This window comes from Bos mutus, chromosome 6 (genome assembly GCF_027580195.1).
Source record: "Bos mutus isolate GX-2022 chromosome 6, NWIPB_WYAK_1.1, whole genome shotgun sequence".
NCBI classification, from domain to species: Eukaryota; Metazoa; Chordata; class Mammalia; order Artiodactyla; family Bovidae; genus Bos; species Bos mutus.
This window is the reverse complement of record NC_091622.1, coordinates 15,562,467-15,590,297: the sequence shown is the minus strand read 5'-3', so window position 1 is coordinate 15,590,297 and position 27,831 is coordinate 15,562,467. Positions and strand designations below refer to the sequence as shown.

The following is a 27,831-nucleotide window of genomic DNA, read 5'->3' as shown; positions in this document are numbered from 1 at the left end:
GAAGTAATGTATAGGTTGTAGACAAACCACTTTTGAGATTTTCTTCACCTTTTAACTTGGATATATCTATCTTAGTCACTCAGTTGTCTCCAGCTCCTTGCCACCTCCTGGAAAGACTGCTGGATACCAGGCTTCCTTGTCCATCACCAACTCCTGGAGCTTGCTCAAACTCATGTCTGTAGAGTTGGTGATGCCATCCAACCATCTCATCCTCTTTCGTCCCCTTAACCTCCCATCTTCAATCTTTTCCAGCAACAGTATCTTTTCTAAGGAATCAATTCTTCACATCAGGTGGCCAAAGTATTGGAGCTTCAGCATAAGTCCTTCCAATGAATATTCAGGACTGATCTCCTTTAGGATGGACTGGTTGGATCTCCTTGCAGTCCAAGGGACTCTCAAGAGTCTTCTCCAATACCACAGGTCAAAAGCATCAATTCTTTGGTGCTCAACTTTCCTTATAGTTCAACTCTCACATCCATATGTGACTACTGGAAAAACCATAGCTTTGACTAGACGGACCTTTATTAGCAAAGTCACGTCTCGGCTTTTTAATATGCTGTCTAGATTGGTCATTGGAGAAGGAAATGGCAACCCACTCCAGTGTTCTTGCCTGGAGAATCCCAGGGACAGGGGAGCCTGGTGGGCTGCCATCTATGGGGTTGCACAGAGTCGGACACGACCGAAACGACTTAGCAGATTGGTCATAGCTTTTCTTCCAAGGAGCAAGCGTCTTTTTATTTCATGGCTGCAGTCACCATCTGCAGTGATTTAGGAGCCCAAGAAAAGTCTCATTGTTTCCACTGTTTCCCCTTCTATTTACCATGAAGTGAATGTTAAGTTTTAAGCCAGCCTTTTCACTTCTCTTTTACTTTCATGAAGAGGTTCTTTAGTTCCTCTCGCTTTCTCTCATAAGGGTGGTGTCATCTGCATATCTGAAGTTATTGATATTTCTCCCGGCGATCTTGATTCTGTTTTGTGCTTCAACCAGCCCGGCGTTTCGCATGATGTACTTTGCATATAAGTTAAATAAGCAGGGTGACAATATAAAGCCTTGACATACTCCTTTCCCAATTTGGAACCAGTCTGTTCCATGTCCGGTCCTAACTGTTGATGTGCATACAGATTTTGCAGGAGACAGGTAAGGTGGTCTGGTATTCCCATTTGAAGAATTTTCCAGTTTGTTGTGATCCACACAGTCAAAGGCTTTGGCATAGTCAATAAAGCAGAAGTAGATATTTTTTTCTGGAATTTTCTTGCTTTTTCTGTGATTCAACGGATGTTGGCAGTTTGATCTCTGGTTCCTCTGCCTTTTCTAAATCTAGCTTGAACATCTGGAAGTTCTCGGTTCATGTACTGTTGAAGCCTGGCTTGGAGAATTTTGAGCATTTGCCAGCATGTGAAATGAGTGCAATTGTGCAGTATTTTGAACATTTTTTGGGGATTGGAATGAAAACTGACCTTTTCCAGTCCTGTGTCCACTGCTGAGTTTTCCAAATTTGCTGGTGTATTGAGTGCAGCACTTTTACAGCATCATCTTACAGGATTTGAAATAGCTCAGCTGAATTCCATCATCTCCAGTAGCTTTGTTCATAGTCATGCTTCATAAGGGCCACTTGACTTCGAATTCCAGGATGTCTGGCTCTAGATGAGTGATCACATCATTGCAGTTATCTGGACCATTAAGACCTTTTTAAAAGTTCTGTGTATTCTTGCCACCTCTTCTTAATATCTTCTGCTTCTGTTAGGTCCATACCATTTCTGTCCTTTATTGTGCCCATCGTTGCATGAAATGTTCCCTTGGTATCTCTAATTTTCTTGAAGTGCTATCTAGTTTTTCCCATTCTATTGTTTTCCTCTGCAGTGATCACTCGGGAAGGCTTTCTTATCTCTCTCCTTGCTATTCTTTAGAACTCTGCATTCAGATGGGTATATCTTTCTTTTTCTCCAAAGCCTTTTGCTTCTCTTCTCAGCTATTTGTAAGCCCTCCTCAGACAACCTTTTTGCATTTCTTTTTCTTGGGGATGGTTTTGATCACTGCCTCCTATATAATGTCAGGAACCTCCATTCATAGTTCTTCAGGCACTCTTGTTTATGAGATCTAATCCCTTGAATATGTTTGTCACTTCTACTATATAATCATAAGGGATTTGATTTAGGTCATGCCTGAATGATCTAGTGGTTTTCCCTACTTTCTTCAATTTAAATCTGAATTTTGCAGTAGGAGTTCATGATCTGAGCCACAGACAGCTCCCGGTCTTGTTTTTGCTGACTGTAGAGAGCTTCTCTATCTTTGGCTGCAGAGAATATAATTAGTCTGATTTCTGTATTGACCATCTGGTAATGTCCATATGTAGAGTTGTCTCTTGTGTTGTTGGAAGAGGGTGTTTGCTATGACCAGTGCGTTAGGCATTAGCCATCTTTTAACTTTTATTTCCACATCCTATTTTTCTTTTTTCTTTTCATTATAGTAGTTCTTCTGGGTTTCCTTTGGTATATTAGTGGTGTTTTTGTGTGTGTGTGTGGCCTCACTGAATGGCATGTGGGATCTTAGTTCCCTGACAAGGTATTGACTCTGTGCCCCCTGGACTGCTAGGGAAGTCCCTAGGGCATTTGGTTTTGAATCTAGTTCATATGTTTAGGAAACCTAACATTAATACATTTTGTACTGTGGTATCACTGAGCTCCATTGTAAAAGATACTTTAATAGTTCAGTCAGTTCAGTTGCTCAGTTGTGTCCGACTCTTTGCGACCCCATGAATCGCAGCACGCCAGGCCTCCCTGTCCATCACCAACTCCCGGAGTTCACTCAGACTCACGTCTATCGAGTCAGTGATGCCATCCAGCCATCTCATCCTCTGTCGTCCCCTTCTTCTCCTGCCCCCAATCCCTCCCAGCATCAGTCTTTTCCAATGAGTCAACTCTTTGCATGAGGTGGCCAAAGTACTGGAGTTTCAGCTTCAGATCATTCCCTCCAAAGAAATCCCAGGGCTGATCTCCTTCAGAATGGACTGGTTGGATCTCCTTGCAGTCCAAGGGACTCTCAAGAGTCTTCTCCAACACCACACTTCAAAAACATCAATTCTTCAGCGCTCAGCCTTCTTCACAGTCCAACTCTCACATCCATACATGACCTCAGGAAAAACCATAGCCTTGACTAGATGGACCTTTGTTGGCAAAGTAATGTCTCTGCTTTTGAATATGCTATCTAGGTTGGTCATAACTTTCCTTCCAAGGAGTAAGCGTCTTTTAATTTCATGGCTGCAGTCATCATCTGCAGTGATTTTGGAGCCCCCCCAAAATAAAAGTCTAATACTGTTTCTACTGTTTTCCCCATCTATTTCCCATGAAGTGATGGGACCGGATGCCAAGATCTTAGTCTCCTGAATGTTGAGCTTTAAGCCAACTTTTTCACTCTCCACTTTCACTTTCATCAAGAGGTTTTTTAGTTCCTCTTCACTTTCTGCCATAAGGGTGGTGTCATCTGCATATCTGAGGTTATTGATATTTCTCCTGGCAATCTTGATTCCAGCTTGTGCTTCTTCCAGTCCAGCGTTTCTCATGATGTACTCTACATATAAGTTAAATAAGCAGGGTGACAATATACAGCCTTGACGTACTCCTTTTCCTATTTGGAACCAGTCTGTTGTTGCATGTCCAGTTCTAACTGTTGCTTCCTGACCTGCATACAGATTTCTCAAGAGGCAGGTCAAGTGATCTGGTATTCCCATCTCTTTCAGAATTTTCCACAGTTTATTGTGATCCACACAGTCAAAGGCTTTGGCATAGTCAATAAAGCAGAAATAGATGTTTTTCTGGAACTTTCTTGCTTTTTCCATGATCCAGCGGATGTTGGCAATTTGATCTCTGGTTCCTCTGCCTTTTCTAAAACCAGCTTGAACATCAGGAAGTTCACGGTTCACGTATAGTTACTAACATATTAAATCTTTTGACATGTTAGCTGAATAACTTTCTGAGTGCTTGCATCATGCTAAAATGGTAGTTGTTGCCATAGCAATGAAAAGGTTTAGTGGAATACAAGCAATATTACCTGGTATCCCTGAGCATTTGAGAAGAGTTATGAAAGGAGGACTTATTTTAGGCCAGTTAAAGTTTATAAAATCGAAGAATCATGAGCTGTGTTAACTTGACATGCTTATAGTTATATTTCTTAGTATTCTAAGCCTCATCACAATATAGTTTTTCCATGTGACTTATGAAGGAAGCATAAAAAATTATTTAGAATGTACCTATCACAATCATAATCTGTAAAACTTTTATCAATAGCGAATAGTCATCTTTGGAATTATTTTTCTTCAGTTTTTGTAAATAGAGCTAATTATTTCTGGAAAATTTAAATGGTGGTACAACTAACTAGGCATAATCCTTTACAGAAAAGATAGAAACTATGAACAAAAGCAAACTCAAAACGTTTTGAGTGAATAGTGATTGCAAAAAAAAAAAAAGGCAAAAAAGAGAAAGACTTGAAACCTAGTAACCCATGGTTTTTTAAATAGAGAGGTCATTTTAGGATTACATTAATTGCTTTAGGGTTGTTTGAAAATATTTTGATATTGGAATACTAATGACATTCACTTTTCTAGTATACTCTTCACAGTATTACTATATGTGTCATAAAAATTTGAATACTAGTAGCTGTAAGATCTGGGACAGATGAACCCACCTGATTTCAACTTTTTCAGTTTATTCAAGTATATGGCTGAAAATTGAGGCAAAAGGACTACCTTGTGTCCCCTTCCTGCTAGGCCATGCTAAGATTATAGAATTAAGAGGGTAAATATAGCCCTCTAGTGGTTCTGTTATATACTTACACTGTTAACTTTGGTGCATCTATCATTTTTCTTAAATTGCCGATTTTTAGGAATTTCACTATTGAGTAGAATCAGATTTTTATAATATATGGCATAAAAAATTACAAAGAAAAAATATGGTAGGGATATCTTATTCTAACAATAAATGTTCATATTAGATTATCCATTTATGTAATACACTTTTGGAGTTAAGATAATCCAGAATATTAGAATTGCTCTGTAGTTTATGAGGTGAATTGTTCACTCTAGATACTTTGCTGGTGTATGCTATGATTATTAACCAGATAACAACTGACGCATATCAAAATGTAGTATAAATGAACTTAGGTGGATTATGAAGTAGATCATGTTATATCTGTGCTTTGAAATATATAGTTATTAATAACTTAGATTTAGGTTTCTTGACCTGGAATTTATGGTATAGCTTTAGGGGAAAACAAATTGCAGAATTATTTTGTATATATATAACCCCATTTTTTGAAAAGAATGGGGGGAAAATGGAGGAAACATTAAATAGTTCTATAAACAAATGTTTCTATAAGCAAAGAAAAAGAATATACAGGAAGCTATTATTATTATTAGGAGAGTGAAATTTGTAAGGTTGGAGGGGATTGCTTCTTTATCTCTAATGATTTAAATTGTTATGAAAAAACAAAAGGAACTGGAGTGGAAAACTTGAAAGGATCAACAGGAAACAGTCACCTTAACCTGTATAGTTTTAGAGGACTAAAGCTGACTCTTAATTTCCAGCAGAAATCAGTTAGTTCAGGTCCTGATCTGATTTTCTGAGTTTGTTTATTGTTTGAATGGGACGTGTGCACTTGATAATCTCCTTGGATACAAACTGATGCCCAAATTGGTTAAAATGTGTGTTGTTTGGTATTTCTCTTTATTTTGCTAGTAAGCTTTTCCCTTCTTCTGGGGATTAAAATCCTTTCTTCTGTAGCCCAATTACAGTTGTTAAAGGAGGGCCTCTATGAAAAGGCCCTTCTTTGAGGTCTTTAAGTGGAGATGGAAATGATTGGTTCGGAAATTTTTCTCTCACTGGCTTTTGAAACATTTCGTAGATATTGAAAGCTCATTATGAAGGATGTCTCAATATCTTCACTCCAAAATGCTAAGGAATAATTTAGGCAACAGTTCAGACTGTAAAAATGAAAATGGCTCTGTCTTTTCACAGACTGAACACAACATTGTTGCAGCTTACTTGATTACTGCAGGTATGGATGTTTACTCCATTAATAGTTATTTTGCTTTTGAATGAGTGAAGGCAAGCTGTGGTTTTTAGCATAAGGTAGTAGAAGAAGCATGGGTTCAGAGATAGTGTTTCAAGTTCTGTTCTGTTGGCCAACCTTGACAAGTCACTTATCCTTTCTCAGTTGTTGTGCGCATGTGATAAATAAGGATGTAAAGATCAAATATAGGTCAAAGAATATAGGTCAAAGGATAAATGGAAACATTGTTAATGGTGGTTAGTCTAACAAGTTATTTTGAATTTTGATAGGCAGTGAGATGGGGCTGAGAAAAGTTTTCTAGAAAACAAATAATCATCTGTATGTGTGGTTATTATATTGTCAAATGAATTTTTATTGAGGGAGAATGTGCACTGTGGCAAAAATGTATTTTTATGGCATTTACTGTTCTCATACATACTTCCTGTAGTTTTGTCATCAGTGGTAGAATCTGGTTCAGACTGAAAGATCCTGGAAAGAAAATTAGTTGTAAAAGGAGAGAGCAGATTGTATTATCATTGAGGACAGAGTTTGATGATTGAGCTTGTTTTTTAATGCTGTCTTGGAAAACTGAAGTTTGGTTTTCATTTTTTAGTCTCTTTGCAGCAGTGAGCAAGTTCCTTTATCCTTTTGTTCTTCCATTTTCATATCTATAAAACGGGGATAAGAATAAGCTACCAGTTGGGATTGTTGTGAAAAGTAAAAAAAAAATAATGCACAAATATACCTAAATGATATACAGTGTATGTTGGACAAATACTAATGAATTTTAGAAGTAACTCATTATTTTTTGGATTGACTTATGAAAAATTGTAAGTATATTCAAAAGTAGAGTAAAAGCATAGCAAATCCTACTATACCCAGTTTATTCTTTATAATTGCTTAATTTCCCCATTACTCACAACTAGAGTATCACTTCTCTGCTAGAAACTATGGTTCCTCAGTTAATTTTCATAAATTTTAGTGACATGCTAATAACTTTTTCATTTGAATACCTCTGTATGATAAGCCCTGGGTGAGTTCTGTTTTCTTTTTTTGTGTGTGTTGCAACAAAAGGAGAAAACAATATGCTACTTAATGAGATAATCTCCTTATCACAGCTACACAGGAATACTTTGTATACAAACTTTTGGTTTAGTTAGTTTTTGGTGGATGACCAAGAAAAGCTATCTTTTTTGATCTGGTTACAAAGGAAGCACGCAAAGAAGATTTCCTGTTAAGAAAATGTTCTCTCTTGTTCTTATTCCTGTAACAACAATAACAGTAATAGCAGTCTTACTATGACAATGATGACTCTGCTACTACTGTTGCCATGACTACAACCACCATCACCACCACTACTGCTAATGTTATTGTTTGAATTCTTGGTATATACCAAGCACTGCTATAAGCACTTACCTGTTTGGAATAATTCATCCTTAAACTAATTCAGTAAGTAAATTTGTTTTATTTTCTCCATTTATACTGATAGAGTTTAAGTAACTTTACCAACACACACACATCTACTAAGTAGCTACACCAGTATTGAACTCAGGTTCTTTGGCTCTAGAACCCTCATGTATAATCACAAGGATCAGTTTTAATGTATATGTGTTGTATTTTTAGCAGGTGAACTGAAGGGAGCATGTCTTGCCTCATTATGCTTTTGTTTAAATGTTTATTGTTCTTTGGGCTCCCAAAACCCCACCTTTAACAAAACTCACTTAAATCAAGACTATGAGGAAAAAAGTTTAGTCAAAGCATTTATTTCATTTGCTACTGTTACAAAAAGCCTATTTTTCATTTTAAATTTCATTTTTAATTTAATAGTTCTCTTTGGATTTTACCTCTTACAAACTTTTACCAACTTAAGCTCTCCCTTTTTCCAGTTTATTCTGGTGGTAAGAAGGCATGGTGAATTAAGGATCTGAAATAGATTCATTATGGGTGCATTATAGGCTAAAGGATAAGAGATATTAGGCTGAAACAATGACTGCATACCAGCTAATGAAGAACCTTAGCTGTGAAGGCAGTAGGGGCCCACTAAATGACATGATCCAATTTGCGTTTTAGATATATGCTGTAATGGTAGCTAACAGACCAGGTAGGAGGCACCCTGGGTAGGAGGTATGGTAAAGGTTAAGAAGGCTTCTGAGGAGGAAGTAGTGGCAATGGAGATAGAAAGAGCTAGAATTTAGAATCCATGGTGGTTGGATGTGGAGACTTGGGGAGAAGGTGAGGGAGCATCAAAGATGACAAGTAGGTTTCTTTTTTTGGGCCATTGGATAAATGGTGAAGCTATTCACACCTGGAGAAGAACATGTTTGGGGCAGGAATGAAAATCTCTGGGTTCAGTTTGAGAGAAGTCCCATAAAAAGCTGGACACATGGGTTTGAATTTTATGAGATTGATCTGGAAAGTATCAGCATATAGCCTTGACTCTGAACTCACTGAGTGTATGTTGAATGTGAAAAGAAAGAGGTCTAGGACAGAAACTTGGACAATGCATATGTTTAATAAGGTAGAGATGAAGAAAGAAAGACCAGGAAGTAGACTGAGAAGGATCTCCCGAAGAGATTGGAGAAGAGCCACAGGAGCCGAAGGGAAATTAAGTGAAAGTGTGTTCATTGCTCAGTCGTGTATGACTGTTTGCAACCCCGTGGACTGTAGCCCACCAGGGTGCTCTGTCAATGGAGTTCTCCAGGCAAGAATACTGGCATGGGTTGCCATGGCCTTCTCCAGGGGATCTTCCCAACCCAGGGATCAAACCCATGTCTCCTGTATTGCAGGCAGATTCTTTACCTCTGAGCCACCAGGGAAGTCCCTAAATTAAGTTAACTTAGACCTAACTACTAAATAATCTGTTGTCTACTCATTAGAAAACATGGGTTTCCATGGTTGCTCAGTCAGTAAAGAATCTGCCTGCAGTGCAGGAGATATGGGTTTGATTCCTGGGTCAGGAAGATTCCCCTGGGGAAGGGAATGGCTACCCACTCCAGTATTCCTGCCTGGAGAATCCCATGGAGAGAGCAGCCTGGTGGGCTATAGTCCATGAGGTCTCAAAGAGTCAGACACAATTGACTAACCCTTTCACAGCTAGAAAATCGAGCACAGTGCTTGAGACAGCTGCAGAGAAAATAAAAGGACTAAACTGTTTCCCTCATTCCCCACATTATATCTAAAACTACCCCATAAGTACAATTACTTTATTCTAGTTTGGTAGGCAACAAATTTACTACACTGTGTTTTTATCTGACTTTTAAAAAATCAACAAATCTGTAACTAACCAGAAAGATTCTTCAGTTCACTAAACTTTTTGGAGCTACAATACTGGATGCAAAACTAATGAGCCAAAGAATCATCAAATTTTATATCATTGTATCTTAATTATGCTTACAGGAATAATAGATATTAAGCAATATGAGTTTTAGTCATCTATTAAATCTGCTATATGTCACATACTCAACATAGAAGCCATTAGAAGCCTATAATTTACACAGGAAGATTAGGAATATAAGAGTTAAATAATATAGCATCACGTAAGATGAAGTATAATATAGACAAGTACTTTGAAAATTTATTAGTGATGAGAGGATACTATGAGGAAGACAAGCCTTGGAGGGCAGAATCAGGCTTGAACAGAATTTTGAAGCGTGGGTAGCATTTGGATAGGTAAAGGAGTAGGGTGTTCCAAGTGAGAGAAATGAGAGTTGAAATTTACCACACGCCTGGTGTGTCTGATATATACTAGATGGAGGGCTTCTTTGACAAGTGTGAACATTTGCTTAGAGAAGGTAAAAACAGTTTGAAGCAGAGACTGGGGTATCAGGTTGGGACATGTGAACTTTTATCCCTCAGACGTTGGGGAGTAAACTGAGAAGAGTCTTGGTTAATTCTATGTTGTAGCAAGCTTATTCTGCCAGCAGCATGCAGGAGGAAAAGAACAGGAACCTGGAAGATTAGTATAACAGAATGTTGAAAGGAAGTTTTGATATAATAGAAGTTCTTCCTTAGCTGATACCTTTGTGTGTTGGTACTTGGAAACCTTCCTTCTCTCTGGCAATAGCTGGGTCTGCTCACCAGAGTTCTCTTCATGATGGTGAACACCCTCTATTCCTTTTGTCCTTTACCCCTCCTTTAGCCCCGAGGAGTCTGGTAATGGCTCTACCCTCTCTCAGTTGTTAGGACTTAGTATGGCTTACATCTGGCTGATGGGAAACTTATATTTCAGATGGGGGTGTTAAGCAGGCTAACATTCACATCCAGTCTACTCAACAGTATTTCTCATTGTAAATTAATACATTGGCATTCAGATTAAGAATTTCAGTCATCAGTCTACCTGAATCCAGCCAATTCTGGGGCACTGACAACATTGAGTCTCTGGACCTGCAGGGCTAAGAGTCAGATACCAGACTGTGGAAACTTCACTAGGGTGATATGGCCTGTGAGGTTTCTGAGTGGATCTGAGAGCCAACTTGACTTCCTGTCTACCTAGCCAAACCTTGTTGTGTGCATTCTTATTTAGGGATGTATGTGTATGTGTGTGTGTAATCAGATTTGAACATGTTAAATTTTAAGTAATATTGAAACAGTCATATGATCTTACATACTGTAGATGCTTAATAAATGTCTAATGGCAATGAGTTGTATGAAAAGGGATGAGGGACTGGAGCGTATTTCAGGAATAGAAAGTGACAGAAGTGCTGTTAGGATAGAATGATAGCTGAGGCCTGAGAAACAATAGAGAAAGAAGAGCCTCCATCTTCAGGAAGGAGGAAAGGAAATAAAGCTGCCAAAGGAGACTATATGGTCATACACACACACACACACACACACAACTATATGTATCCTAAAAATCAGCATTGGTATCAATGGGAGTCACTTCAAGGACAAAGTGATCAATAGTGATGTTGTTAAATGCCAGCCTTTGGTGCTGGTTTATACAAGTGGCAGATTCTTTGTGTTTTGATTTTTATATTTCTGTTTTCACAAGAGGGCTGTGACAATATTGCAACTAGTTTGAAGAATAGCTGGAGCTCTTCCAGTGAATGAACCAAAACCAATTTGTGAATTTGCTTTGTTTCTGAAGGAATTTAAATATTTAATTTTTATTTTAGTTTTGCACATTCAAATTAAGTGAAGTGTGTGATTTTTTTATGTTCTCAGGTGTGATAAGTATCCTCAGCAACATAATTGTTCTAGGCATCTTCATTAAGTTCAAGGAGCTTCGGACACCCACAAATGCAATTATCATCAACCTGGCTGTTACTGATATAGGGGTCAGTAGCATTGGCTACCCCATGTCTGCTGCTTCAGATCTGCATGGAAGCTGGAAATTTGGATATGCAGGATGTCAGGTATCAGAGATCCTTAGAATCAAAGCAAAATGAACTAGATTAAGAACTTGTAAGTTTAAGTCTCTTTACAAAATCAAATAGTTTTACGTAGCATAATAGATATGGTGCTCTCATTGAAAATAGCTTCAGGAGTGACTGGGAAATATATTCTTTAATAAGAGAAATGAAAGCAGTAGCCATCATTATATTTTCAAAATTTCCCCAACCTAAAGGAAAAAATTAAACTAGCAAAAAATTAGAAATCAGTTAGAGAAGAAAAGTGAACATTTGCATATTCAAATAAAAACTTGTATATTGCAAATTCAAAAAGAAATACTCTGCTTTCATTTGAAACAATAAAATATTTAATGACCATATCATAATGTCTAAGTAATATAGTTAAACTACATGTTGTTGATTTTTTTCTGTGGTAAGTTCTTTGTGAGAATTGCTCTTAAATATATCTACTATAATTTTTACTGTGGTAAATTCTTTGTGAGAATTGCTGGTAAATATATCTACTATAATTTTTACTGACAAGAAAATAAATTAATATAGTTTGCAGAAATGACTTTTGCCCCAATTTTTTTAGAACTGTTTGCTGTTTTAAGCTATATAGCTGTAGAGAATAAAATGAAAACGGTAGAGAATAGTGAATACCCATTTATGCATCAACAGGTTTAATCAAATCTTGATGTTTTGCAATATGACCTTCAGGTTGTTTGGGGCTTCTTGCTTTTTGTTTTTGGTTGTGCTTCAGGGCTTGTGGGATCTTAGTTCCCCAACCAGGGATGGAACCCAGGGCCCTGGCAATGAAAGTGCAGAGTTCTAACCACTGGACTGCCAGGGAATTCTCTGTTCCCAATTGTTTTAAATCACAAATGTTCTCATACATGTCTCTTTCTGCAGTATATGAGAGTTTCTTTAGATACATTACTAGAGGAAGAATGGTTTGGTTGTAGATAACACAACGTCAGCTTTATCAAGTGTGGCCAAATTAGTCTTCAAAATGATTGTGCCAATTATGAGAACTTCTGTTGCTCCACATTTTCGCCAGTGCTTGGGATTGTCAGACTTTTAAATTTGTAGTGTTATAATGGATGTAAAATCGTATCTTATGATTTGCATTTCTTTCAATATTTAATGTGATTGTATATCTTATGTCATAGGCACTCTGGTTTCCTCTTGTGTGAATAGCCCATTTTTCTGTTTGTCTTTTCCCCTTAGTGAATTGTCTGTTTTCTGAATACCAGTCTTTTGTTGGTTATATGCACTGCACTTGATTTATGGTTTGGTTTTGCCTTCTTTAGAGTATGTATAGAAGTTTTACTTTAAATCTTAGCTTTTTAAAAAAGCTTATTTTAATTAATGAAGTCCCAGAATGTTTTCTATAACATAAAGAATGTTTTCTTTATTAAACCACTTACAATTTGAAAATAGATAATGTATTTTAACGTTAGTAAAATAGAAAATGGGGCTTCCCTGGTGGCTCAGTGGTAAAGAATCTGCCTACACTGCAGGAAATGCAGGTGCAATCCCTAGGTTATGAAGATTCCCTGGAAGAGGAAATGGAACCCACTCTAGTTCTCTTGCCTGTGAAATCCCATGGACAGAGCAGTCAGGATGCAAAGAGTTGGACATGACTGAGCGACTGAACACACACACAAAATAGAAAACACTCAATGTATTTATTTACTGTTCAATGTGTTTAAAATATATTTTAGCAATGGGATAAAAGTATAAATGTCTCTTGGGAGGGTGTGTAGGATGGTGGAATTGTTCCAATTTTGATTTTCAGATTTATGCTGGGTTGAATATTTTTTTTGGAATGGCAAGTATTGGATTGCTCATGGTCGTGGCCGTGGATCGATACCTGACCATCTGCCATCCTGATGCAGGTACAGCACTTTTCTCAGCTTTTGCAATGAACCCATTTGCCTAAGTTCTGCTTGTCACACCTTCACTTCAAAATGTATTAATAAGTGTAGTGACTTGTGACATGGTCAGCCTTCTTTCTCTGATAATTCTTGATTGGAAGTTTCAATGGTTTTCTATTATACCTAGAATAAAATTCACATTTCATAACATGGCCCCCAAGACCCTGCGTGTTCTGACCCCTGACTACCTTGCAGCATAGCCTGGGATCTTGTCACTTTGGGGTACTGGCGAAACCCTTTCCCAATTTGGGGCCTTTGTAAATGCTATTTCCCTAGTGCTTCTCCCTGCCTATCCTCTGATTCATCATTTTATCATTCAAGTTTCAGCTTAAATGTTATTTTTTTCCAGAATATGAATTCATAGATTTTGTGTGAACTAAAGTGCTCTTGGTGATAATTTTGAATAATCAGTTAAAACAAGATGAAGATATGAATCACATCATTGGGAAATGATTTAATATTCCATGTATTTGTTAATAGGAAGAAGAATGACTGCCAACACTTACATCAGCATGATTCTGGGGGCCTGGACCAATGGCCTGTTTTGGGCTTTGATGCCTGTCATTGGGTGGGCTAGTTATGCCCCAGATCCTACTGGGGCCACCTGTACCATAAACTGGCGGAAAAATGATGTGTAAGAAACGTGTATGCAGTTTATAATTAAATGCTTCTAATGCAGACAGACACATTTTCACCATTTCAAATTTAACCTCAGATCTAATGTTTCTCATATAGAGTGTGGCAAAGGGTTTCCTTGGTTTAGATGATGTGATTCCGACTAGAGATGAATTGAGAAACATGAATTATGTTAATTTGCAAGGACAGGGCATCCCTTTGTCTCCCTGCTCTGCTCCCTCCTTTCTGTCCTTTGGCAGCAAAGGGGATACAGAGCCTCCTTTAGCGGCACCTTAGAGGTAGGACCTGAGGGGAAAAGGACTGGAGAAAGTTCTGGAGAAAGCCCAGGCTTTCTTTTCTGGTGCTAAAGCATCTTCTGAGAATTACACAGCAAAAGTGCAGTCGCTGCAAAGATCACTTACTCATCAGTGATGCTCTTCTATGTTTACTAAGGAGAAGAAGGTAATTTAGTTCATTAAAGGAAGTGAAAGATTACTCAGAAAAGTAAACAGAAAATTTCTCTCAAACTAAATCTAAGTCTAAACATTTTTCTGTACAGGGTCAAAAAATAAATATTTTAGATTTTACAGGCAAGGTTGTCTCCATTGCAACTATTCAACTCTGCCTGTGGAAGCAGCCATAGACAGTAAGGAAATGACTGTGGTTCCAATAAAATTTTATTTACAAAAACAGGCGACAGGCTGGATTTGCCCACAGGTCATAGTTTGCCAACCCCTAATCTGAATGAACTAAAAGTCGAATGTACCTCCTAAGCTGTTTACTAATACTAGACAATGCCAGTATTACTTCTGCTAATTATTCTGTTTCCCTTCCCCTATTTAATACGTTAGATGAATAGTGATTTAATGTCATGATTTAATTATTTCCTTTTCTTACTTTCAGGTCTTTTGTTTCTTACACGATGATGGTAGTTGCGATAAATTTTATCGTGCCCTTAACAGTGATGTTTTACTGTTATTACCATGTCACTCAATCCATTAAACATCATGGTACTAATAACTGCACTGAGTACCTCAACAGAGATTGGTCAGATCAGGTAGATGTAACAAAGGTAAGGCGTTAAAATCCTTTAATCAAGCTTCTACACGGACATGGTTCCTTGGCCCTGTAGTCATCTCTCCCCAACTCCTGGTTCTTATTTTCTGGCTCTTTTTTTAGTGTTGGCCTCCATATTTCTAAACAATGTGCTTATCTCCTGTTTCAGGTATTTTTGTTTGCTGCTACTTCTTGATTTCCTACTGTGAACAAAGACTTTCTCTTATACCACCATCTTTTCCTTCTCCCCACCAACACCTCTCATCTTGTCAATAAAATGTTAATATTTGGCTAGATGAAAAGTCAATTTTACATTATTGTGATTATCTAAATTTCATTTATTGAAGATCTCTGTAGGGCTGTATGACTTATATTTCTTTTTTTTTATACAACTATTCCCCCTTTGGAGTTAACAGTTCATTCCTTTTCTTTTTCTTTCTTGTCTTCTGTCCATCTCTCTCCCCTTCTCTTCTTCTCTCCCTCTCTCCTCCCCCTCCACCCCCTATCTCTCTGTAGCTTTGTTTCCTGACTGTTCTGTGTGAAAATGAACTGATTTTGGAAAGTGGAAGCTTTAGTCACTCAGTTGTGTCCAACTCTTTGTGACCCCATGGACTGTAGCCCACCAGGCTCCTCCAGGCAGGAATACTGGAGTCAGTAACCATTTCCTTCTCCAGGGTGATCTTCCCAACTCAGGGATCGAACCCAGGTCTCCTGCATTGCAGGCAGATTCTTTACTGTATGAGCCACCAGGGGAGCCTGACTGTCCTATGTACCTGTCCCTAATTCATCTCTAAATAGATGCTTCAGTTTCCTCTTAGTATTTTCATATGCCTCAGAGACTAAATTGACTTCATCCTTTTCTTAGCTATCCTCCTGACACCCCCAGATCTCCTGCTCCAGATTACACTGGCTCTTCTTTAAGATGACTACCTAGAAAGTCAGTATCCCCACATCTCCTTTATCACAAGCTGAGAACGCCTTTGGCCTGTCTCCTGGATCAGATCACCTGTTTTCTGGATTGCATGTCTTCCTTTTTTTTTTTTTGGTTGATTTTCTCACAGTTGGTGGAACACATCCCCTAACAGAGTCCTGAGAACATGATAGGGAAGTCAAATTTTTAAGATTTGGCATACCTGAAAATGTCTTAATGCTCCTATTATATTTGATTGATTGTTCACTTGGCATAGAATTCAAAGTAGAAAAATAATTTTCAGAGATTTTTGAAAGTATTACTCTATAGTCTCTCAGTTTTAGGTGTTGCTGCTGAGAAGACTGACAGTTTCCTGGTGGTCTGTGTTCTCTCTGGAAGCTTGTCACTTTCTCTGTGTCTCCAGTTTTCCCTCTGAAATGTGATGCTGACGTGCCTTGATATAGCTCTTTATTCACCCACGAGCCGGATACGGGGCGAGTGCTTTCAATGTCAAGACTCAGATCTCCCCTTCTGGGAGCTTCCTTGTATCATTTCTCTCGTGAATTTCACTTCCCTTTTTGTTTTCTCTATTCTCTTTTTATTTGGATATTTAATCTCCTGGATTTATCTTTTAATTTTCTTAAATATTCTCTCCTACACTGTCTCTCTTTGGGGTTTTGTTTGTTTGTCTTGGTTTCTACTTTCTGAGAGATTTCCTCAACCATGTCCAGGACTGAGATTGGCTGAGGAGATGCTCAAGCCTGGGTTGTAAAATTTAAACAAGCACTGAAAGCTCAGTAACCCAAAAAAGATAAATCCAGCTGTATTCTCCTCAGCTCACCAGCAGAAAGAGGGCATTCTTTACATTCATGAACCAGTTCATCCATTTCACAAGCTCCAGTTATCATAGCTGGCTTTAGGTGTATTAACAGAGTACAATGAGGGGAAAATTTCAGTGTTTCCTCTATGTCTTCAACATCATAAACTTATTCAAGTTCCAATCCAGATAATTTTTCATGCAGTTTTAGATATACTATTTTGATATTTTAGTTATTGGGCTTGGTGAATACTGATTTCTTTTACAGATGTCTGTGATAATGATACTCATGTTTCTGGTGGCGTGGTCCCCTTATTCCATTGTGTGCTTATGGGCGTCTTTTGGTGACCCAAAGAAGATTCCTCCCTCAATGGCCATCATAGCTCCTCTGTTTGCAAAATCTTCTACATTCTACAATCCTTGTATTTATGTGATTGCTAATAAAAAGTAAGTCATGTCTAAAATGCTTCTCAACTAAAAAAAAAAAAAGTGTATACAGAAAGAATGTTAGAAAGGCAATGGATAATATTCTAAATTTTGGGGGAGGTAAATGACATAAACTTGCTTCAGGTGAAATTAAGAGTTATTTGGTTCATGCAACTGCACTTCAGAAGCGTTCAGGACCTGAAATGTCTAGGACTCCAGTTCTGTGACAGACTCTTCCCTCATGGAGGCGAAATGATCATGGGTAATTTCAAGACCAAGTTCCACCAGCTAAGCATCCCCAAATGCAAGTTTCATCTTTGATGGCCCTCTGGCAGCAATGACCCTGGAAGGTTTTGCAAAGAAAACCTGTAATCAGTTTTGCAAAGAAAAGAGTGATTCTGTTACTGGAAAGTGGACAAAGCAGGGCCAGTTGGGTTCCGTATGTGGGTAGCATAACTGTATATTTACTAGAAGGAAGACATATCATTCAGATGTAAGAGAAAAATTCATTGTTAACATAACAGGCTTCAGGACTGTGTAGTCACTGAGGATAATGGAGACTCTTCCTTTTCCCCTTTTGTTGAGCCTCTGAGCAAGGATTTCTTTCCTGCCTCCTCAGTGCAGCTTTTGTTGTTTAGTCGCTAAGTCGTGTCTGACCCTTTTGCGACTCCATGGGCTGTCCATGGGATTTCCAGGCAAGAATACTGGAATGGGTTGCCATTTCCTTCTCCAGGGGATCTTCCTGACCCAGGGATCGAACCTGAGGCTCCTGCTGAGTCTCCTGCATTGCAGGCTGTTTCTTTACCCGTGAGCCTCTGGGTAGGGCAGCTTAGACTGCTTCATTTCCTGTTACTGCTTAAAGGTGGATTGAACCAATCTACTGTGCTTAAATATTTGACTGGAAAATCTCAGTAGATGTGAAGTACTGATAATTTGATCCTGGATTGCCAGTGCTGCTTCTATTAAGCTTATATATTTATGCACATGTTTGGGAAAGCAACTTTAGCAATAGGTATATGAAGAAACATAAAAACTTAAGATCAAATAGATCACATAAGAAGAATAAAGAACACATCTTAAATTTAGAGTCTATTAGTAGTTCTTTTGGAAAGGTCAGGCATTAGACTCGCCTTTCCTCATTAGAATAAATGTCTGAAATACCCATCCTTAGTTCAAGTAAATGATTCCTTGCAACTGACATTGTCATCTTAGACATAGTGTCATCTTAGACATAGTTATTGCAATGTTTACAATCAGTGGTGCAAAATTGATCTTTAATTGTACTGTATACTTTATAATACATTTATAAAGGGTCTCAGTAGGATATGTTAAAGTTGGAAGCGGAAATTTATTTGGCGATGCTAATTGGCAGTAGTGGCATCTTAGTCATATTTGAAAGTTCTTTAAGCATTCCAAGTCATCATGGGATAATGCCAGATTTTCCCTTTTTATTATAGGTTTCGAAGGGCGATGCTTGCCATGTTCAAATGTCAGACTACCCAAGCAATGCCTGTGACGAGTGTTTTACCAATGGATGTACCTCAAAACCCACTGACTTCTGGAAAAGTCTGAAATAAGAGGAACTCACACATTTACCAAAACATTTTCTTTACTTTTTTTTTGTAGTGGTTTAATTTCATTTTAAATGTGAGCTCATTTCAATCAAATAGAGACATAGAGTATTGTCCTAATAGACGATAAATTTCTCCAGTGTAGTTTATAGTTCTGTTTGTGCACTGGCTACCATTGGGAATGTTTCACTATTTCCTTATATGTAAACATACTACTCATCTAGTTTGATGAAGAGGCACATGAGATTAAGGCCTCTTCTCTTTCTCCCTATCATGGTATATATTACAGTGTATCAATGATCTGGTGTTTTGCCTAGTTCCTCCACTAGATCAGAAGCAACTGTTATTTTAATGTTCAGTTCAGTTCAGTACCGTCATTCAGTCATCTCTGACTCTTTGCGACCCCATGAACTGCAGCACGCCAGGCCTCCCTGTAATTTTAATGTTAGAATAAATTAATAGTAATAATAGTTATTATCATCGAAAAAGCAAGAGAGTTCCAGAAAAACATCTATTTCTGCTTTATTGACTATGCCAAAGCCTTTGACTGTGTGGATCACAATAAACTGTGGAAAATTCTGAAAGAGATGGGAATACCAGGCCACCTGACCTGCCTCTTGAGAAACCTGTATGTAGATCAGGAAGCAACAGTTAGAATTGGACATGGAACAACAGACTGGTTCCAAATAGGAAAAGGGGTACGTCAAGGCTATATATTGTCACCCTGCTTATTTAACTTATATGCAGAGTACATCATGAGAAAGGCTGGTCTGGAAGAAGTACAAGCTGGAATCAAGATTGCCGGGAGAAATATCAATAACCTCAGATATGCAGATGGCACCACCCTTATGGCAGAAAGTGAAGAAGAACTAAAGACCCTCTTGATCAAAGTGAAAGAGGAGAGTGAAAAAGTTGGCTTAACTTCAGAAAACGAAGATCATGGCATCTGATCCCATCACTTCATGGCAAATAGGTGGGGAAACTGTAGCTGACTTCATTTTTTTGGGCTCCAAAATCACTGCAGATGGTGATTGAAGCCATGAAATTAAAAGATGCTTACTCCTTGGAAGGAAAGTTATGACCAACCTAGACAGAATATTAAAAAGCAGAGACATTACTTTGTCAACAAAGGTCCGTCTAGTCAAGGCTATGGCTTTTCCTGTGGTCATGTATGGATGTGAGAGTTGGACTATCAAGAAAGTTGAGCACCAAATAATTGATGCTTTTGAACTGTGGTGTTAGAGAAGACTCTTTGAGAGTCCCTTGGACTGCAAGGAGATCCAACCAGTCCATCCTAAAGGAGACCAGTCCTGGGTGTTCATTGGAAGGACTGATGTTGAAGCTGGAACTCCAATACTTTGGCCACCTGATACAAAGAGCTGACTCACTGGAAAAGACCCTGATGCTGGGAGGGATTGGGGGCAGGAGGAGAAGGGGACGACAGAGGATGATATGGTTGGATGGCATCACCGACTCAATGGAGATGAGTTTGGGTAAACTCTGGGAGTTGATGATGGACAGGGAGGCCTGGCGTGCTGCGGTTCACGGGGTTGCAAGGAATTGGACACAACTGAGCAACTGAACTGAACTGAACTGAATAATAGTTAATGGGCTTCCCTAGTGGCTCAATGGTAAAGAATCTGCTTGCCAATGCAGGAATTATGGGTTCAATCCCTGGGTCAGGAAGATCCCCTGGAAAAAGAAATGGCAACTCACTCCAGTATTGTAGGAAATTCTGCAGACAGAGGAGCCTCAGGGTATAGTCCATGGGGTCACCAAAGAGTTGGAGACGACTTATCAACTAAAAGACACAACAACAAATACGGTTAATAGTCTTTAATAAATAATTACTGAAATAAGTTGTTGGAATTTATTTCTAGCTAAAATGGGAAACTGTCAGGATTTCACAATTTTCAAATTTTAATGCAATTATTCACTTAACTATTTAACAAAAATGATCAAATGAATATTAAGCACTATTGTTTTTAAATCACACGTCAGTCAATGCCATATATATTTTATGTAACAGTATAACCTGTGCATATTAATATGTGTTCTACTTTTTTAAGTACTATTTTTATGTGTATGTATTTCCATATATTTGACATGAGAATAAAGTTTAATCAGAGTGGAGTGGGGGTTTCTGTATGTTTGTTCTCTTTTTCGTATCTTGTTTTGTTGATGAAAAAATTAATCAATAGTCAGTGTAAGAAAGGAATAGGAAATTTTATTCGAGCTAGCCTCATGTTTATAACCCAAGAGACAGTCTTTCAGAAAGCTCTGAGGACTGTTCCAGAAAGGTGAATGGGGAGGCCGGTATATATGTGCAATGAAGAACATATCTTGGTAAAAAGTTACTGCTTTTTCAAGGGACAGGTATCTTAGCTAATGTTTTTAGTGCTCTTTTAAGTATGGAAAAATGCAAGAAACTGGGTTCATAAAATTTTCTCCTTAAAATACATAACCATCTGAGGGTCAGTTCTGCCGGTTTCCCCAGAGCAAAAAGTGCTTCATCCTGACCTTCACCCTGAATTCCTACAATTCCCTGAATTGTAGGTCAATGCCTACTGTGGCTAATGACTTGATTCTTGAACTGGACAGTCGGCACCATTGTTTATTTTATAATCCCCTCCTTTGGGTAATAATTTCGGCCAAGGTGAGAGAAGGATTTTGCGACTCATGTGTCCCTCCGTGCTAGGAATGCTCATTGCCAGGTCAGGTGGGGATTTTGTTGATAGGCCACTCCATTTGCTGTTCCTGGACTAGGCCCCGTTAACAGCAACCAAAAGCCTCTGGGCTACCTGTCTTACCAGTCTGTTATGGTCCAAGAACTGTTCCCTCTTGTTGATTATCCCTGTATATAGACTTCCACTGTTACAATCCTTGATCTTATTATAGAACTATATATTTGGTCAATTGTTTTAAGTTCTCTAGTCATTATTACTTTTATCTGAGGCTCAGTCATACATCTGGTAATGCAGGAAACAATAATCTGGTAAAACAGACTGAATACAAATAATATAGCTAGTAACATTAATAAGGTCATAAGCAAGCATTTAAGCTAAGAATTTCCATTACGTGTGGCCCAGTATATCCCCAGATCGTCTGACCCAGTCTGTTCTGTACTAATTGTGGACCAATAATGGATATTTAAATTGCTGAAATATTCCCAGTGGTTCATCCACAAATTGTGGATGAACCACTGGGAATATTTTAGTACAAATACTTTTTGTGTGGGGAAGGCAAGGAGAAATTACTCTATCTGAGTGTTTCCTCAGAGTAGAATTACTGGATAAAAGTATAGAAACAGTATTATTGTGAGCTTGCACTCTGAAAAGACTGAACTAATTTACATGGCCACTGGCAGTGAAGAAGTTCACTTTTCCCATTATAGTCCTGCTAATAGTGCTGTATCAGTTCTTTAAAACTAAAAGCTATATACTTTAACAAATTCATTTCATTTCACATTTTTTTAACTGCTAGTGAGGCTGTGTATCTTTGCATATTGTGTTTTCTTATGTATTTATTTTTGTAGGCTGTTTCTTTAGCACCTTTGACTGCAAATAAAGGAAAACCAGGGCACTAATCCAAATATATACAACTGTCCATATGTTTGTATTGGTAAACTGCTATAATAATCTGCTAATTTATTTCTCCATCCTCTGCCTTTCTCCACTGTAATCAATGTATCAGCTTTATAACTGCAATACTCTTCTTTTAAAAATAAAACTCCCATCCCCCAAATCTTCAGCTCAGAAAACCTTCAGTCAGTACGTCCCTGGTAGTCCAATGTCTAAGACTCCGAGCCCCCAGGGCAGGAGGCCTGGGTTTAGTCCCTGGTCAGGAAACTAGATCCCACGCGCCACAACTAGGAGTTCTCGTGCTGCAGCCAAAAAGATCCACTGCCACAACGAAAGGTCCTGCACGCCACAACAAAGACGGAGGGTCCCAGTGCTTCGGCGGAGACCCAGCACTGCCAAAAAAATAAATATTTGAAACAAAGAAATAAAGGTAATTTCTCCTTTTTTTTAAAAAAAAATGCACATCTTAAACCAAAAAAATCAATCATCTGCCAAGTAACTATAACTCTGTCAGTTGGACCCTCATGAGCCTCTTCAACACGGTCCCACAAGGACTCTTCAGCTTTTTGTCTTGCTCTTGTATGTGTGTTTTGTACATACAACCTGAAATGCTTATATTTCTCTAAGAACCACATGCTCTTTCTTGCTTCCTCCCTTGGTTCCTGCTGTCCCTCTGCTTGCCACTTTCAGATTTTCCACTTAATACATTGGTGTGCCTCAAAGGGGCATCTCAGGTACCACTTGCTCTAGGAAGCCTTTCCCCACCAATACTGTTGGGTCTGATGATCTCTTGTGCTTCTTCCAAGTGTATTCTGTGCCTCTCTCTATCACGTGATTCCTTTTGTGTAGTGATCGTGTCTTATCCATTTTTCTACCCCTCAGTTTGGTTCAGTCACTCAGTTGTATCTGACTCTTTGCAACCCCATGAACCGCAGCAGGCCAGGCCTCCCTTTCCATCACCAACTCCCGGAGTTTACTCAAACCCATGTCCATTGAGTCGGTGATGCCATCCAACCATCTCATCCTCTGTCATCCCCTTCTCCTCTCACTTTCAATCTTTCCCAGCATCAGGGTCTTTTCAAATGAGTTGGTTTTTTGCATCAGGTGGCCAAAGTATTGGAGTTTCAGGTTCAGCATCAGTCCTTCCAATGAATATTCAGGACTGATATCCTTTAGGATGGACTGGTTGGATCTCCTTGCAGTCCAAGGGACTCTCAAGAATCTTCTCTAACACCACAGTTCAAAAGCATCAATTCTACCCTTAGGACTTAGTTTATTGCTTCGTACATAGTACAAAGCACTGAATTCTTTAAATGCTCAGTAAATACTGAATGAGCAAATGAATTGTGAGGATTCTGCAACTTTCCAGTATTTTATTTTGAGTAAATTCATTTGATGCTGCTGTTTTTGTATGTGTATTATTCATTTTAAATAGTGTTTTCCATAATCTTATTTTTATGAAATTAATTTTCTTTTAAAAAGTTTTTTGATTAAAAGATGATGAATAGAACCATGTCAAAAGAAAATTAAGTGCCTTATATATTTATTACCTAAATCCTTGACTGACTATTTCATTCCATGTTATGTGTATGGAAGTAGTTTTTTAAAGATTTAATTTTTATTTTTGGACAGAGCCTAATATATGCTAGCAGACAGGAGAATTGAGCTTCAGATAAGGTTTGATTGCTCATAACTTAGGAAGTTAGCTTGGAGCAAAATAGGTTCTAGAACGAAGATACTAACCTTTACTGAAAAATAAATGTGTTGATCATGAGCCTGCACTGCATAGTGAGGACCTGGGAGCATCGCAGGATGCTTTCTTACCATAGTCTCAGTGCTGCTGTGACTGTGGTGAATTCAAGCATTTTGTCTAAAACACTCTAGGTACTGGACTTTATTTAGTTTGTTTTTGGGGGCTAAGCAGAACGTGGCAATATTGATTAAATTAATTTTGTCATGCACTTCTATCTTTAAAGCTAAATTTTATAAAACTGAATATTATGCATGATGCTACTGCTAAGTCACTTCAGTCGTGTCTGACTCTGTGCGACCCCATAGACGGCAGCCCACCAGGCTCCCCCGTCCCTGGGATTTCCCAGGCAAGAGTACTGGAGTGGGGTGCCATTGCTTCTCCAATTATGCATGCTGGTAGAAAGCAAAAAGTAAAATTTGTAATGTTTAACATGCAAGTAATCTACAGTGTTTTCTAACATCTGATAAGACACTGAAGTATTTTGAACATTATGTGTTTCTTCAAGATATAGTAGCAATACATCTAAGGAAAAGGGATTTGATGGGCATTTCCTGGCAAATTTAGATATGAGAAACTATTGAAATTTTCTTGACACTTGTTTGATTTTTTTAAATTTAAATTTATTTATTTTAAGTGGAGGCTAATTACTTTACAATATTGTATTGGTTTTGCCATACATCAACATGAATCCGCCATGGGTGTACACGTGTTCCCCATCCTGAACCCCCCTCCCACGTCCCTCCCTGTACCATCCCTTTGGGCCATCCCAGTGCGCCAGCCCCAAGCATCCTGTATCCTGCATTGAACCTGGACTGGCAATTCATTTCATATATGATATTATACATGTTTCAATGCCATTCTCCCAAATCATCCCACCCTCTCCCTCTCCCACAGAGTCCAAAAGACTGTTCTATACATCAGTGTCTCTTTTGCTGTCTCACATACAGGGTTATTGTTACCATCTTTCTAAATTCCATATATATGTGTTACTATACTGTATTGGTGTTTTTTTTCTGGCTTACTTCACTCTGTATAATAGGCTCCAGTTTCATCCACCTCATTAGAACTGATTCAATGTATTCTTTTCAATGGCTTAGTAATACTCCATTGTGTATATATACCATAGCTTTCTTATCCATTCATCTGTTGATGGACATCTAGGTTGCTTCCATGTCCTGGCTATTATAGACAGTGCTGTGATGAACATTGGGGTACACGTGTCTCTTTCAATTCTGGTTTCCTCGGTGTGTATGCCCAGCAGTGGGATTGCTGGGTCATAAGGCACTTCTATTTCCAGTTTTTTAAGGATTCTCCACACTGTTCTCTATAGCGGCTGTATTAGTTTGCATTCCCACCAACAGTGTAAGAGAGTTCCCTTTTCTCCACACCCTCTCCAGCATTTATTGCTTGTAGACTTTTGGATCACAGCCATTCTGACTGGCATGAAATGGTATCTCATTGTGGTTTTGATTTTCATTTCTCTGATAATGAGTGATGTTGAGCATCTTTTCATGTGTTTGTTAGCCATCTGTATGTCTTCTTTGGAGAAATGTCTATTTAGTTCTTTGGCCCATTTTTTGATTGGATCGTTTATTTTTCTGGAAGCCCAGAGATAAATCCATGCACCTATGGACACCCTATCTTTGACAAAGGAGGCAAGAATATACAATGGATTAAAGACAATCTCTTTAATAAGTGGTGCTGGGAAAACCACTTGTAAAAGAATGAAACTAGAACACTTTCTAACGCCATACACAAACATAAACTCAAAATGGATTAAAGATCTAAACGTAAGACCAGAAACTATAAAACTCCTAGAGGAGAACATAGGCAAAACACTGTCCTACATACATCACAGCAGGATCCTCTATGACCCACGTCCCAGAATACTGGAAATAAAAGCAAAAATAAACAAATGGGACCTAATTAAAATTAAAAGCTTCTGCACAACAAAGGAAACTACAAGCAAGGTGAAAAGACAGCCTTCAGAATGGGAGAAAATAATAGCAAATGAAGTGACAAACAACTAATCTCAAAAATATACAAGCAACTCCTGCAGCTCAATTCCAGAAAAATAAACGACCCAATCACTTGTTTGATTTTTACTTCTCTTAGAATGTGTTACTTTGCTGAAAACAGTTTCAAAGTCTAGGCGGATTGATCCCCTGCAAGCTACACTTGAAGGTTAAGTAACTACAGATCTCAGCTAATCCTGTGTAATCTGCTGTTACTAAATGGCCATTTGTATGCCTGGCGCACCAGTTTCTGAATGCTTAGGATTTGGTTTTTACCTTTTGTCCAAATAACCTCTAAAAGGAGCCATGCATCTCTTTGCAAGTCTGTGCATTGCACTGAGCCTATTGGAGAGAGTGAGCTGTTTATGTCCTTCTCAGTGCACCTGTGATTATCACGGCAGAAATGATGGCCTGGGATCAAGGTATGCTTCTCTCCTTGCTTCTCAGTGTTCTAATGATTCGGAGGAAAAGGACTCAAACCAGATGGCTTTGTTTTGAAAACAGAAATCAGAGAGGAGGCTTAATTTAGATAAGCTTTAAGGTACCTGTGTTAATCCTGGTTGCCTACTCCGTTGTTTTCACTTCGAGCAGTTTAACTCCTTCAAAGCCCCTCAAATTGTTTGAGACTCTCAAACACATTGTGTTACTAAAATATTCATTGCACTTGTATTCACACAATGAACCTGGCAGGAGGTCAAACCACTGAAATTTGTGTGGCCAGTTCAACCTGTTTATAGAAAGCAAAAGTGGGCAGGGCTGATCAGAATGTGTGTGACAAGCCCAGATCATTTGCTTCCAGGGTTTTCCCTTTCATTTAGAGGATTATTTATGCCAACTGAATAGACTTTAGGCAGTAGGAAGGACGATCACATGAGTGAAATTAGAGACGTTCATAATCAGAATTTTTCATTTTAAGATGTTAGAGTTTGAAAGAAATGGGTCAGCCTTTTGTGTTGGACACTGTGGGACCTTGCAGAAGTTACTTAACCTCTGTGTTTCTTTAATATATGCTTGTGAAGTGAGAACAACAAGTGTTTAGTTATAATATGCATGAGTCCTTTCAGATAGAAGTTAAATACAAAACAGAACTCTTATTGGCTAAACATAGTAAACGTTTTTTTTTGAGAGAGAATTTTTAACAACAAAGTCAGATTTTTTTGTGTGACTCAGTTGACGTGAACAGTAAGCCTCAAAGTAACTTGTTAAAAGAATCACTCTATTTATGTCTTACAAATTTATACAAATAACTAATAAATAACATATTTTTGTATCATTTTTCATGTTATTGTATAAAATTTACTAACTCCTGGTATCTGTTTGAGATATCCACTCAAGGTGGTTACAGACACTGAGAAGAATGTAGCAATTTAAGACCTACTTGGCAAAAGATATACTGCAGTTAATGACTCAGATCAGACTACCTTTCAGAAAACAGTCACAGAAGTGTTTCCTTCTTCATGGTGGCCCCATTATTGATGCATTTTATAAAAACCATAGCATGTTATGCCTGACAAGAACTCCAGAAATAATCTAGTTTGGCCACTGTAATTTTTTAAATGAATAAATCATATAGAGCCGAAATGGCTTGCCCGAGATCACAGTGTTGAGTTGTTGCAGTGACTGGCTGACAAAGAGACTGGGTCTTTTAGCTTCCTATTCAGGCTTTCTCCAATACAGTGCACTGGAATGCTGACTTAATGAGGAGAGGCTGGATCATTCTGGTATAAAGTACACTGAAATTTGTGATTCAGAATAGAGATGAAGAGGTATGCTA

General features: G+C 38.3%; 1 protein-coding gene across 1 annotated transcript; it reads left to right on the top strand.

Moving 5' to 3' along the window:
- The first annotated feature begins 3,792 nt into the window (after positions 1 to 3,792).
- On the top strand, positions 3,793 to 21,846 carry RRH (retinal pigment epithelium-derived rhodopsin homolog). The gene is made up of 7 exons (XM_005896227.2): positions 3,793 to 6,049; positions 11,207 to 11,397; positions 13,175 to 13,274; positions 13,794 to 13,947; positions 14,832 to 15,000; positions 16,980 to 17,158; positions 18,595 to 21,846. Exons 1-7 carry the CDS (start codon positions 5,920 to 5,922, stop codon positions 18,707 to 18,709), a joined length of 1,038 nt encoding a protein of 345 aa, XP_005896289.2. The 5' UTR covers positions 3,793 to 5,919; the 3' UTR covers positions 18,710 to 21,846.
- Positions 21,847 to 27,831: the final 5,985 nt, after the last annotated feature.